General features: G+C 26.5%; 2 protein-coding genes across 2 annotated transcripts; one reads left to right on the top strand and one right to left on the bottom strand.

Annotated features, from left to right (window-relative positions):
* Positions 1-206: 206 nt before the first annotated feature.
* On the top strand, positions 207-3,382 carry LOC100167531 (UBX domain-containing protein 1-like). Its single transcript, XM_001945389.5, has 7 exons — positions 207-444; positions 641-694; positions 943-1,056; positions 1,386-1,637; positions 1,708-1,792; positions 2,427-2,607; positions 3,269-3,382. The coding sequence occupies exons 1-7, from the start codon at positions 386-388 to the stop codon at positions 3,313-3,315; spliced, it is 792 nt and encodes a 263-aa protein (XP_001945424.1). The 5' UTR covers positions 207-385; the 3' UTR covers positions 3,316-3,382.
* Positions 3,383-11,721: 8,339 nt separating this feature from the next.
* On the bottom strand, positions 11,722-14,673 carry LOC100165495 (kelch-like protein 2). The gene is made up of 9 exons (XM_029485427.1): positions 14,567-14,673; positions 14,277-14,505; positions 14,027-14,202; positions 13,858-13,954; positions 13,587-13,695; positions 13,404-13,504; positions 13,038-13,343; positions 12,002-12,245; positions 11,722-11,915 (listed from the first exon to the last, which is right to left on the bottom strand). Exons 1-9 carry the CDS (start codon positions 14,671-14,673, stop codon positions 11,722-11,724), a joined length of 1,563 nt encoding a protein of 520 aa, XP_029341287.1.
* Positions 14,674-14,962: the final 289 nt, after the last annotated feature.

The following is a 14,962-nucleotide window of genomic DNA, read 5'->3' on the forward strand; positions in this document are numbered from 1 at the left end:
ATCGTGTCATACACAAATGTAAGCAAACAGCCTGAAAATATTATCAGTTCAGGACTTCTCTTTGGTGGCATTATCAATTTAACCTATTCTCCGCCCGGTGGCTATATCAACAAGTATGAAGCTAGTTTCGGAAAAAAAATCGAATATCTGATTTCGGCTTTATCTGTACCTACGGATTACTGAAACAAAACGTCGATCATCGATAATTTATTAAACACTGAATCCCAATGACATCGGTTTCAGTAAAATAGTTTTGTATTAAAGTCATACGTTAAAAATGTTTTAAATATGAATTGTCATTCTGGTTACATAAAACTTAGTGAAAACTAGTCGTGTTCCTTTTTCTATTTTATTATAGTCCTGCCGTAAACATTTTTCTTAAATCATGACGTCTCAGGAAACCGTTCAGTTTCTCATTGACGCAGGTTTCCAGAAAGAAAAAGCGTACGTTCTCCGATAGCATTTTGTAACGATTATAATATTATAATAATATTATAATAACGTTATACAAATATTATTCGTGATTATAATGTTATTATAATATCATTAAACAAAAATTGCTGTCTGGATCTATACACATGTCATACTCTCAAGAGTTGTATCTATCTAATTGAAAACGTTTCTAACTTTTTTGTTGCAGCGAAAAGAGTGTTTCAATGACAGGAAATCAAGGTGTTGAACCTGCAATGGAGTGGTAAGAATTAGGATTTTGTGTAAGAATGTACCGGCAGTATAATAAAATATTAAACACACTACTGTATTTCTAAGGTATTGCTATTCGGGAGCATTCCCGTTTAAATTAAAAACAGATTCCCATAAATATTGTATTCTTGATTAATATTGTTTTTTCTATAATTAATAGATTAAAATACTGTCTAATAATTTTGAAAGACTTCTTTTATACACATTATAGTAACATATTATATATTATTTATCTAAAAGGTTATTGGCACACAATGATGATAAAATGGAACCGTCAACTGCTCAAGAAGCATCTACTGCCAACACTAATTCAGAAACTAATACCCCATCTGCAACAGTAGCCAAATGTGAAGAGTGAGATAATTTATTAATAAAAATTTCACAGATTTAAAGTTTTAAACATAATTTGAGATACATCTTAGTTTTTAGTTTATAATTATTTTATAATCTTAAAACAATTAGGTCCCTACTAGTAGTGCATCTAAATTTTTTTACAACAGGGATATTACCATTTTTATAGACATATTCATAATATTATAGATGTTGTATGGTGTACACGATTTGGTCTCCTGGTGGGAGGGTGATATGACCCCCTAGATACGCCACTGGTTTCTAATGTATTTGAATTTTTTTTAGTGGAGGTGATTTGTGATTACAACCTATATTTAAAATTATGTTTCTAGCAGTAACAAATTATTTGCTGACACTACTGCACTAGATTATCATGCCATTAAGTCAGGTCATAGTAATTTCGCAGGATCAACAGAAGAAATTAAACCGTTAACTGAAGATGAAAAAAAAGAACAAATAAAAAAATTGGTAGAACGTTTAAAGGAAAAGCGTAAGGAACGCGAAACTAAAGAAAAAGGAGAAGAACTAGAAAGAAAAAAAATTAAAATTGGCACTGGAAAAGAGAAGGCTGTTGCTGAAAAAAAGTAAAATGATTTGTGTAATAAAAATTTTTGTTCTATTTATTGAAAAATTATTTTGTTTTGTTTTGTTTAGGCTTGAAGATGAATACATAAAACAAATTATGGATAAAAAAAAACCTAAAAAACAAACAAAGGATTATACAGAGACAAAATTACAGGTTAACAAGCTTAATACACATATTAAATTTTACATTTTAATTATTACTTATTACATTCTCTTGACAATCCATTAGTGGTTCTATAAAAAAAATATTAACTAGTATATAATAATATAAAGTATGGTTTTGAGATTTACATTGAGTAAAAATTCACGTCATATTCATTAAATTGGTTTCATTTCTATTAAACTTCAATGTAATAAATACAATAACTGGGACACATTATTAATATGGCTGTTGACTGGAAAGACCAGTAATTGTCATACCGTCACTGAATAAATAGGTATGTTCATAACTTGTGATGTGCATACCACCTTGGCCACGTCTATCGCAAAGTTCTCAGCTTCTAGAATATTCTATTGACATTTTCGACCAAAGAAATGTAGAGAACTACAAGCAATGATTTTGTGTGTAGAATAGTGAAGAGAAGTTAAGCTGGGCAAAACCGGGTTTTTTTAATCATACCTATTTATTCAGTCATGGTTCATACCAAATACAGACTTTCTTACAACCGTCTTCAATTAATAATTATACAAAGAAATATCTTACTTAATTATATTACTAATTGGATTTTTAATTATACTTTTTCTAATTATTACAGTTTTGATTTTAATTAATATTTATTTGTATTTAGATTCGTCTTACAAATGGTCAAACAATTGTTCAAACATTTAATGTTAAAGAAACTATGGCTGCTGTAAGAGTTTATATTGAACTAAACCGTTCTGATGGTGATGCTCCTTTCTGTCTCATTACAAGCTTTCCAAGAAAAGTTTTTACAAGTGATGATTATGAAAAACCACTTGATCAATTAGGTAATATCAAAATTAAATCATATTTTATCAGTCCAAGGCTCAATTCTTATGATTATAACGATTTATAAATTAAACTATGCTTTCAATAAAATTATAAATAAAAATGTTTTTATTATTGTGTTTTGTTGTTGCTATAAGATAGGTACGATAGGGAAGATGGGATTACAAAAAAAAAAAATCGGATAAAATAAAGTTTACTACCATCATTAAACCAAAAACAAATTTTTGTTCTTTATAGTATAAAATTACATATTATAATACATTACATTACATTCTATATTATATTATGATATAAAGTTACATATAATGAAACTTTTAGTGCAGAAAACGATTTTGAATTCCCTTGGACTTAGTTTCAAATTTTATGATTTTCCTTGACCGGAGCCACTAAGTGTAAGAACCAACTACTTATTTTATTTTAATTGCAAGGTTATGAATCTTGCATGCGAACAAATATGGACATTCAAAACAATTTAACTCTGAAACTAAGTCTGAGCTATGAACTCTGATCGCACTATTGTCCTTAAATCGTTATTTTAAGTTCCAAAAAAAAAAAAAATATTGAGGTGGTAAAGTATATTTGAACTTAAAAGTAGAAAATAAAAATTATTTTCATGCATACAAAATTGTTAACTAATTTTTCATTGTTTATCTTTTTTAGGTTTGGTACCAAGTGCTGTTTTAATAATGACTAAGCCACGACAATAAAATGAAATTTGATGAAAATGAAATTTATTTTTTATTATATGCGCATTTACAGTTTACATTACAAAAGTTAATTTGTACGCTTTGTCAATCTATTTATATATATCAATATATCTTTATCTATATACCTTGGGCATTTTTATCTATTATTTTTATCTAAATAATATTTTAGCATCTATTACCAACACAGCCCCAGGATCACTATCCAGGGTGGTAATGGCCAACTCTCATAATCTGCAGTTGTAGTACTTGTCTAGTCAACTTTGAAATATCAAAATATATATATATAATATTACAATGTATTTATATATTTTGTAGTAATATTGCATCATCATAGTGGCTTTAATTACACAATATAATTTATGGTCGTCAGAAAATAACAACATACCACTTACTGTGGTGTGTTCGTTCGGAATACCGTTTACAGTGGGGTCAACCAGGGCTCGAATGCGACAATAGATAGGACAAAATAAGAGTACTTACCATTAACTTACCACGGTAACGGAACTTCAAATGCAACTTCAATTTCAAATATAAAATGAGGATCGCCATTGAATTTTCTACTTAATCGTAATACGCAATTTCGTTGGGAGGAAGTTGGAAAGAAATTTTGTATCAATTACTTTAGACAAATTTAAATGGACATAATATGGTTGAAAACATATTTTTAATTTTATTTGACAACCTTCCAAAACACAACGATAAGAAACACTAACACTTTAATTGGAGTAACTAATTACAAATTTCTTCTATATAAAATATATTAATGTTAGCATGATACATTCTTTGTATACTCAATATTTAAAGACACTTATAAAGTTCAAAGTTTTCAAAAGAATTTTTATGTTTGTGGACGAAGGTTTTGACCAGTATAACATAAAAAGTTCTGGCTGGATATGTCCAGAGAATGACAATTTGTTTGATCATTGTCTGATTTAAATTCAGATGTGCCCAAAATAAATACAAATGTAATGCAATTATTTCATAGGATTATTGAAAAAAAATATAAATTTTAAGGTCTAATAAGTAAAATTTAAAATTTAAAATCAACATCCTAAAAAGCCTAGAAATGTTGTCAAAGAGTAGTTTTATACATATTTAAAAAATTACAATCGGATATTCCGAAGTACCTATATGTAATTTACCACCTCTTATTGGTCTAAAACGTATAAATGTGCTGCGATCACCATAAGCGTGCACAGGTCTTCTTGGCAGGGGAGGCAATATCTTAGCTAATTATAAGATGGTCTAGACCTTGATATGAGGCAATGATAAATTAAATAAATCCTCACACAAAATCAAGTATATGGATCTATACGGTTAAGAGTTAGGTTAAACAGAAAATTACCAAAAGAGTTTTCAATAAGTCCTTTTTAATAATAATATCTTTGACAATCAGGAAGGCATAATAAAAAATTATTAAGAATGTATAATAAAAAAAAATCTGGGTAAGTGGGTGTCGCTCTGCTGTAGAGTAGGTTACAAGTAGGTCACTGGATCACTAATGTTTCGGTATAATATTCCGGAGCGGCCAGAAGTACCATTGTTACCAGTAGTAACCAATATGACTTATCAGTTATTACTATGTAGGTACTAATAAGTAATAACTGTTATCAAATAAATAACAGCATAAATCATAATATTATTTTATTCTTTACCTCACATGCTGTATAAACTGTAAATTTGAATCATTCGATTATTTGAAATTTTAACAGAAGTACAGACTACAATCATACAGAATTCCGGTCATACATTTTATTGCACACTATAATAAATGAAAAAATAAATAATTATTGCTAAATATATTACAATTATAAAATATACTTAGATTGCTTTAAAAATAAAATATAAATAAATGCTTAGCGCTTACCTATAAGGTTCCTTAGAACATATTTTTTAAGTTTGATTATAATAATATGTCAATTCACTCTAATATTAAAGTTAACAGTACAAAATTGGATCTACTGTAAGCGCTATTTGCTATATTAATCGTACCTAGTTCAAAGAGAAAAAACACATATCGTGCACTGACATATTTTTAGTAAAGTTTTAATCTATAACAAATACAATTTTGTTGAACAAGTATCCAATTTTAATAGCACATATGGCATAATATTTAAATTGCAAAGAAACGCTTAACTAGTTTGGACTTCCAGTGTTATGACAATTGAATCTGAATTATGGAAAATTGTGGGTAATTTGATAAAAATACAAAATAAAATTCTATTGAAGTGTGAACATTGGAAACTTAAAATTTCATATATTATGTACAAATTAAAAAGTTGTACACCTTAATTGGCATAATATGTTAAACTGTTTATTTTATATATAAATTTATAATAATACTTTGATTTATAATTCATATCTTTCTTTCAGGCCCATGTATTGAGTAGATGTGATCTACACTTTATGGAATATATACATTTTTAAAAAGATTTCTACCTAAAATCTATTATTATAAGTTTAATAAAGATTTCAGATCATGGAAGTTTTACTAAAGTTGTAAGAAATTTTATGATAATCTATTCTTATGACTGTTTATTTAATTTATATTAAAATAGTCAATGAATTGTATTCAACTTTGTATCAACTTTGTAAGTTTCAGATGGATAAAACCATTGAATCATTTCAATTACTTAAACATTTTTTAAAGTGATTATGATTACGAGAAATCAACTATTGTTAAAATTTTGAGAAACAAACTTGTTTATAAACATACCAATTTTGTACACCAATCACATTAAATATGTTTCCACTTAAGGTAAGAAGGTAATAAATAAAAGTTAAAACTATAGATACCTACCCAATGCAAACAACAAAAAATCAACTATTCAAGAATGTTGACTATGTCAGTATGTCATATTTATAATTAGGAAACGGATTTTAATTTAGTATACAATTAAAAATTGGATAGAATTTAATATAAATAATATATGACACATATTAAAATTTTTTTTCTGAATCAACCAAATAGTCTTTGTGAGGGAAACAGGTAGAAACAACATACAATTTTAAATTTCAAAATATTTAAAATAAATTTAGAATCAACTTTTTAAAAATAAATTTATTGTATTAAATAAAATGAAACTTACACATATTATGCCAAAACTTTGATCTTTCAACTACATAAAAATGTATTTAAATATTAAAACCCATTCCCTAATTATAATTTATAATGTTATAATTACATAGAGTTTATTTTATAATTTGTTATTGTTTTAATGTATGTGGTTACATGTGTTAATGAAGCGCTTGGAATGTTTCTTGAAGCATTTCGACTTCCTGCAGAATCCCCTCTAATATCACTTGTATTAGACCCATTTACAGAATATTGGCATGTTACTATTATTATTAATTTTTATCATTAATTAGTTTTTTTAATTTATTTTGTTTATATAAATTCTAGAGCTAATGGGGAACTTTTTGCAAATGCTGAATGTGCATTTTTATTAGCATATGTAATTATTATGCGTAATGTCGATCAACACAATTGAAATGTTGTACAGATAGATCTACTAAGGACATAAGATTCATTTAAACGTAATTAACCCCCTTGACTGCCACATGACCGTCGGTGACCGAAGTGATGTCTTTTATTGAGTTCATCAGTTCTTCAGTCAAGTATTCTACGGCATCAACAATAGATCGCCGAACAAAACAATATATCCAAATAATTTTTAAATCATTGAAATCCATAAGCTATTTTAATTAAATACCAAATTACATCAAAATAAAAACCGCAAAATAATAAATTATTAGTAACACAAAAAACAAAACTAATTTTAAAAAAGTTGGGTAAGTGGGTGTCGCTCTGCTGTACAGTAGTTACAAGTGGGTCCTATTAACGTGGAACATTGTTTTAAATTTTCAATCTTTAGATATTAAAGTTGAACATTTTATCAATTTTTTACAACAATATAATTATTGAATTTTAATTTTGATAAATTTTGTCAAACTTCAAACTTAAAATGATTATGAAAAAAATATTGTGCCTATGTATTTTTGATCATGTAATTTGCTTGGACCCTAAAGTAAAAGTAAAATTAAGTTCTACTGCGTTTGTAGTAAATTGTAGGTATATTGTAACGGACAACAAATAACAATCCACTACGTCATGACTTTGTATCAAATATTAATATGGAAACCGTTCTGTGGGTAATATAATTATGGGGAGGGCTCGACGATCATAGACATTCCAAATAGGCCGTACACGAAATATAAAATCTCATCTATACGAATACCCAAATTATCATGTTATATTAAACACTACGCAATATGAAACTAAAACTACATCATATATATATATATATATACGACACATAGTATATTATAGCTTATAAGCAAGTACATATAGTATATAACAGGGATAGAAAATGTTTTTGTTTTTGTTAATTGATTTAAAAAATATCGTTTTTGTTAAACGTTTTTAAACGTTTTTGATTAATGTGTTGTGATTAATAATATTAATTTTAATATGTAATACAAGATTCTTCATAAATTTTTCTACCCTTATCAAAATAAAAAATATCAATAAAATTTGTCTAACTTTTTCAAAAAAAAAATGTCAACAAGAAAGTCAAATTAAATTTTTATGAGCGTTTGAAATTCATATTTTTACAACATTTGATATTCACTCGATTTGTCATGTAACAATTTTCTTATTTTATTGTTATTAAAAATGAATGACTGTAAATAATTGAAAATTTCACTGAATGTTTATATTAGTATTTTCTATATACGATAAAATTTTTAAAATAATTTGACTCTTTTTGAGCTGTTTACGGATATTGTTAGTTGTCAATATTTTTAGTTTTTTTTTTTTTATATAAATATCAATAAAGTTTTATCTGTTGGGCCAAAAAGTGTAAAAATGAATACAAGGCTCCTGATATATTGTTGCAATAGCAGTTGAAAAATATTAAAAATATATAGGCACAATTTTTTTTTTAAGCATTTAAAGATCGAATTTTGACAAAATTTATCAAATTTAAAATTGAATAATTATTTTGTAGTTAAAAATTTATAAAATGTTCAACTTTTATATCTAAGGATTGAAAATTTAAAACAAAATTCCACATAAGTAGTTAATTCTATTACCAAAAAATCTAAAAAATACATAAGCACAGTTTATTTTTATAGTCATTTTTAGCTCAAATTTGGACGAAATTTCATATTAAAAAACCCGGAATAACTATTTTAGTTATTTTTTTGTGATTGTAAATATTATTCATGGGTACTTGAAGCTTCTAAAGTAGTGATGCCCAAACTTCTTCCTTTGGCGGGCCACTTTGGTAAGCAATTATCTTCAAGCGGCCACAAAGTATAAAAGTACAAAAATAATCTTATATATTGGACTTGTTTTCTTCTCTTTTATTGTCTATTGAAAAGATTATGAATTGAGGTACACACCGTAGGTACCTACACCATTAGTTTGATCAGTACGTAATTATTTTAAGTACACGGGTGGTATCGATATTTAATTGTTAAGTTTCCGTATGAAAATATCGGACACAAAAAAACGCAAATATAATGATGATTGCCGAATTTTTAAATAAAATGGTCTATAATTTATGATGAAACAAACAAAATCGGTTCATGGATCGCGACTTACGGATGAGCACCTTCATTCAATTTTGAGGATTGGAACCACTAAACTTCAACCAGATTTTTTATTATTAGTAAAAGAAGTACAAGCTCAAATTTCACATTAAAAATAAGAGTAAAACATTTTTGTATAGTTTTTAGTTTTATTATTATCATTATAATTGTATTTTTTGGAATAATTATTTAAACGAATTCATAAATTTAAGTAAAAATAATATATGAAAATAAATAATTTAAAATTTTTTTCATACATTTTTAAAAGTGTTTCTATTTTAGAAAATTTGTAACGGGCACATAGAATACCTATTTGCGGGCCACATGTGGCCCACGGGCGGCGGGTTGGGCACCACTGTTCTAAAGTATACTATTTATATCTATGCATTATGATAATACCACGATTTGTTGTTGATGTATAACGCGTTATAAGTACCTAATGGATATTGTGATATGATTAATTTGGAATTTATTATAGGTCAATTTTTTTTTTAATACCATAGATATAAGTATAATATAATATATCTTATACTTAAATTCAGTCTCCGCTCAGAATCGTTTTTCTTATACAGTTATGATATAATATCATCATTGAATTCAAATTTAATACTATCCATTATACAGTGATCCACTTGTAACCTACTGTACAGCAGAGCGACATCCACTTAACCACCTTTTTTTTTTTACTTTAATATCTGCATGTAAAAATTGTCAATCAGGCATAACTTTGTAACAATATATTAGGAGCATTTTATTAAATTTTCAAGGTTTTTACCCAACAAATAACATTTTATTGATATTCAAAGAAAAAAAAAATGTCCGTAAACAATTTAAAACAAATACAAATTGTTGAAAATTGTATGGTGTATAGAAAATGTTAATATAAACAACCAGTAAAACTCGCATGGATCTACGGTAATTTATTTTAGAGTTACACAAAAAACCAAAATCGATTTTTTTCGAAAACTTATTTTGAGTAAAAATTACTGTTTTTCCATGATTTTACTTTTGTTTTTCTTGCACTTTAGAAAACTATTCAGAATTTTTACTTCCCAAATGCACCAAATTGATTCACATTTCCATTGAACAAGATATTGTTAAAGAATAATGAATCAGTTTTACTGCCCCAAACGGTGATCACAGTTTTTAATTTTTAATTTTTTAGTATTATTAGATCCTACAAACTTAAAATATCCACACTGACAAATCATCACCGCTCAGAATCGACATTCGTATATTATAATGTTGTTATATCATTGAATTCAAATTTAATACCATCCATTATAAAGTGGCCCACTAGTAACCTACTGTACAGGCGTACAGAAGAGTGACATCCAGTTACCCGCTTTTTTAAATTTTATTTGTGTCTATCACCTCTTTTTGTCTTTTAGGACAGTAAAAATGCTTAGATTTTCTTCAACGGTATCGTTTCTGACAGAAAAGTATATCTAGTTGGTACTCTGGGTGGTCAAAAGTAAGAATATCCCAGTAATTTTGAAAATATCCGAGAAAAACAAAAAAAAATAATGCAATATCGGTTTTTTACATAATCAATATTGGTTATTGGTGTTATGGTGTAACTATGAAACAAATTACTGTAGATACATGGCACTTTCACTGAAAATTGTCTATACAACCTTAAATATAAAAAGTATTTTGGGTTAGAAATTCATAAAAATGAACAAAATGTGTTTTTAATTCTAAGAGTTTAAAATGTAATACAGGATTCATCGTAAGTTTATCTACCGCCTATATCAAATAAACAAATTTTACCAGAAAGAAAAAATTAATTTTTTATTAGAGTTTGAAGTTCCAATTTTACAAAAATGGATATTCACACAATTTTTTTAGTTTTATTTTCTATAAATATCAATTAAACTTTATTTGTTGTGTCAAAAAGCGTGAAAATATAATACAAGGAGATCCTGACATATTGTTACAATACAGTATAAAAATATCAGGTATAATTTTTTTTATAAACAAATTGTTGTAATACATACATTTTACATTTTGTTAATCTGTTAATTTTGCCTATTATATTTATCCCGTCTAGAACATTTCGCGTGGACATTTCTGTCCAAGTGTGTTTCGGTATAGGGCCGTTTTGGTGTAAGGCCATTTCAAGAAATTGCCAGAAAGTTCATTGTATAAGTTTGTATAATTGTATAATTTTGTATAGTTGTATATTTGTATAATTAACTAACTTATACTTAAAATGAAATACAAATTAAATTTAAAAAAGAAGAATTCTATTAAAATTATAAAAAAAATATTCAGTTGAAATTATGTGCTATTCCTCTTAAAATACTCATACCATTACAAAGAAATAGATAAAAATATGAGAATATAATTATTAGCTAACCTATAGTAAACAGTTAAATTTATACAATTTCAAGACAGTTTATTTTTGTATAAAAAACTGTATACCTATAATAATGTTCAGATATAAATTAAATTAAACTAAGGAGAATGCTATAAAAATTATAAACAAAAATATTCAGTTCATCATACTTAAATTATGTGTTATTCCTCTTAAAAATACTCATAATATTAGGTACGACTATCATAATCATAAATTTTATATATAATGTTCAATAATTACCTATAGAAATTAAACATATAATACATTTTTAGCTATAAAATTATCTGCAAACCTTAGTTATATTGACTAAGATAAGACGAAAAATGTTTAATAAAACATTCAAAAACTGTAATATAAATGGAAAATCAATTAAGATACTATAATACAATATAAGAAAATATCTATAATATAGATTATATATAGATTCTATGTATAGTAGCAAAATAAAATCATAAATGAAAACCATTCTTAAAATGTCGCGGCCTATTAAAGGCTACTCCTCCTATTGAAGTCCGTTCATGATTCATTGATGCTGCCACCAAGGACCAGGTATTAGTTTTGGGGTTGTAACATTCTGTAGAATCCAAAAATGAAGTTTCGTCTTCTCCACCGACAACATACAATAAATCATCTAATGCTATTCCTATAATGAAAAATTAAGTTAATTTCAATTTATTTTTAAAAAAAATGTTTCATAAAATAGTTTAGAATTATTCAACGAGAAGTTACCTGCAAGGTGTCGAGGCATATGCATATCAGCAATAGTCGTCCAAACTCCTGTACTTGGTGTGTATGCTTCAACACTACTCAGGCATTTAAATCCATTATGACCACCTACAACATACAGTACACCATTTAAAACTCCTACTCCAGCACTTCTGCGATGAACAGACATTTTTGCGACTGGGTTCCATGTATCAAGACTGGGATAATAACATTCAACAGTATCTGACTGCAGGGTTGATCCTCCTACCTACAAAATTGAATTAATACAAATTGCTTAGTAGAAAAAAATCCTGAAATACAATATTATTGCATAGAGTTTTCAATGAATGTTATTGAGTACATATTTATAAAAAGTTGAATAAAGTTTGACAATTATTAGAAACTAAAAATCAATCTTAATAAAGTATAAATTAATCACTTTTTGAATGAAAAATAAAAAACTAAGCTATATTCAATGTTTAAAATAAACATTTAACAAAGTTTAATTACTTTAATACATTTTGTATTGTCATTTTAAAATGTTAACAATATTTATAACTAATAATAAATCGACTTTTGGTACTTATAAATAGGTTTGTTGATCAATAAAAATGAATCAATCTCTGATAGGTATATAAACAAATATATTTTATATTATGTAGTATATTATTTATAATTATTTTAAAATTTTAATTTATCGATATACTTTATTTTGTGGATATTATATTCCTTGATTCTTTCTCAGTAGAATTTTTTTATTTCAATCACAACTATAATTGTAACAAATATATAACAAATATAAAATCATAAAAAAAGTTATTAACTTACCGCATATAAAATATTATTCAGGACTCCAACCCCTTAGTCACATCTTTTAGTAGACATACTTTTTATAATACGCCATTCTCGAGTATTGTAGTTAAACAATTCTGCACTATTTAATATACGATCATTATCATTATATCCACCGACCTTAAATTTATTATATAATTCATTGTTACTTACTTATTATAACAGAAATAACAAAAAAACTAATAAATTATAATTCAACATAACTTACGGCATAGATATAATAATTGTTGATTGCACAAACTCCTAAATTAGATCGCTTAACTAACATATCAACACTCGGTTTCCAACAAAGTGAATCTGAAGTTAAATCTAGCATATCTACAGACCGAAGAGGTTCACCCTGATAATTATAACCACCTACAGCAAACACTAAATTGTCATTCACTACACATACACCAGTATTTACACGACTTGTAATCATTTCTGGTCCATAATTCCATCGATCCATTTTTGGGTCGTACCATTCTGTAATCTTCCTATATTCATTATCATATCCACCAACAATTAATATAACCTGTTAAAATTAAATTACTAAATATATTAGGAAGGTAAATAAATTATAACAGATTAATACATTATCTCCATGTCTGGGCTTATTGCGGATATTTTGTGGAATAAGCTTTTCTGACTTGTGTATATTATGAAAATGCAATGCCTCATCTATGTAATCTTTACCTTAAAAATGTATAATTCAATATATATGAATTTAACAATATAAGTTATTTACAATAAAAGCATATATAAAGAAAAAACTTACATTTCAAACAATTCTTAATAAGAGGTTCCTCAACTACTTTTTTTGATATGTAACTTTTTGATGTTAACGGTAATCTTACGTATTCCATTAATTGGGGTAAATACATTTTCTTGAACCCAATTTATGTTTTACCCAACGAATAACACTTTCAAATACCTGAAACAATAAATATATTTTATAAATGAATTAGAACAAATATATGTAAGTAGGTTACTGAATTTTTCCTTCACCAATACTAATTTATTACAGTAATTAATTTTAGTTTGCTCACTTTTTCTTCGGATGGAACAATAAGTTTATCACTTGAGATCAACCTAACAACTTGTTCGGATGATAAGGATAGGAATTCATTACCACCAACAACTTCTCTAAAAATCAAAATGTAACAATAATAAATAAAATTTCCTTTTAAAATCATAATAATAAATAATATTTCATACGAAAAATGCTGTTGAATATATAATTCTGAACTTGTTAACAATTTTGTACAACCATGTAAATCAGCTATAGCGTATATACCAATACAGTTATTAGGGCAGAGTAGTGTCTGTGCAAAATCACAACATGCCTCTTTTACTTCTTGTAACTGCAAGAAATCAGCAGCCGGTAATAAAACCTTGGGAAATAAACAATTTAAATGATTTTGTTAAATATAATAAAAGCAAACGTTTTCTATTGCTGTATTATTACTTGAATGTTTTTTTCAGTGATCAAGATTTCTCCGGAGTAAATAAAGTTTACTAAGAGTTGTAAAGCGGTAGAATCTATCTGTTTCAAAACAACAAGCTTACTATTCCGTTCTGAAAAATTTGTAAACATTGCATAGAAATATGGACTGGCTGATGCTAAAACCACTTTATGTGCGAATATTACATTGTTTTCGTCTGTTTCAAGTTTTATATCACAAAAAATCTCACCACTATAGACAACAATTTGTTACTAATATTTATCTGGCAGTTTATGTATCACTTATCACTTACTTGCGTAAGAATTGCAATGCTGCATATATATCAACAAAAGATGATTTTTTATATAATTTGGCTGGTTCACATCTTCTGGATTCTGGTATTTGATGTGTATTTTGCATTGTGAATTGTATATTAAGCCCAGAATTTAAACTAAAAAACTTTAAACTAAAAAAGGACATTTCAAAATCAATTATAAGTATTGATAAAAGGTGTTAATAACCATGTATGAAAAAATAATAAATAATAAATAATTTTAAATTAAAATCAGCAAATACTAATATCGATAAGTTAACTTGAAATTAAAATTGAAAATTGAATTCAAGCCATGCAGTAAATAACTAAAAACATATTTTTATAATCAGTATAATACCTTCACAAATATACAAAACAAATAAGCGCATAATAATT

This window comes from Acyrthosiphon pisum, chromosome X (assembly GCF_005508785.2).
Source record: "Acyrthosiphon pisum isolate AL4f chromosome X, pea_aphid_22Mar2018_4r6ur, whole genome shotgun sequence".
Lineage (NCBI taxonomy): Eukaryota > Metazoa > Arthropoda > Insecta > Hemiptera > Aphididae > Acyrthosiphon > Acyrthosiphon pisum.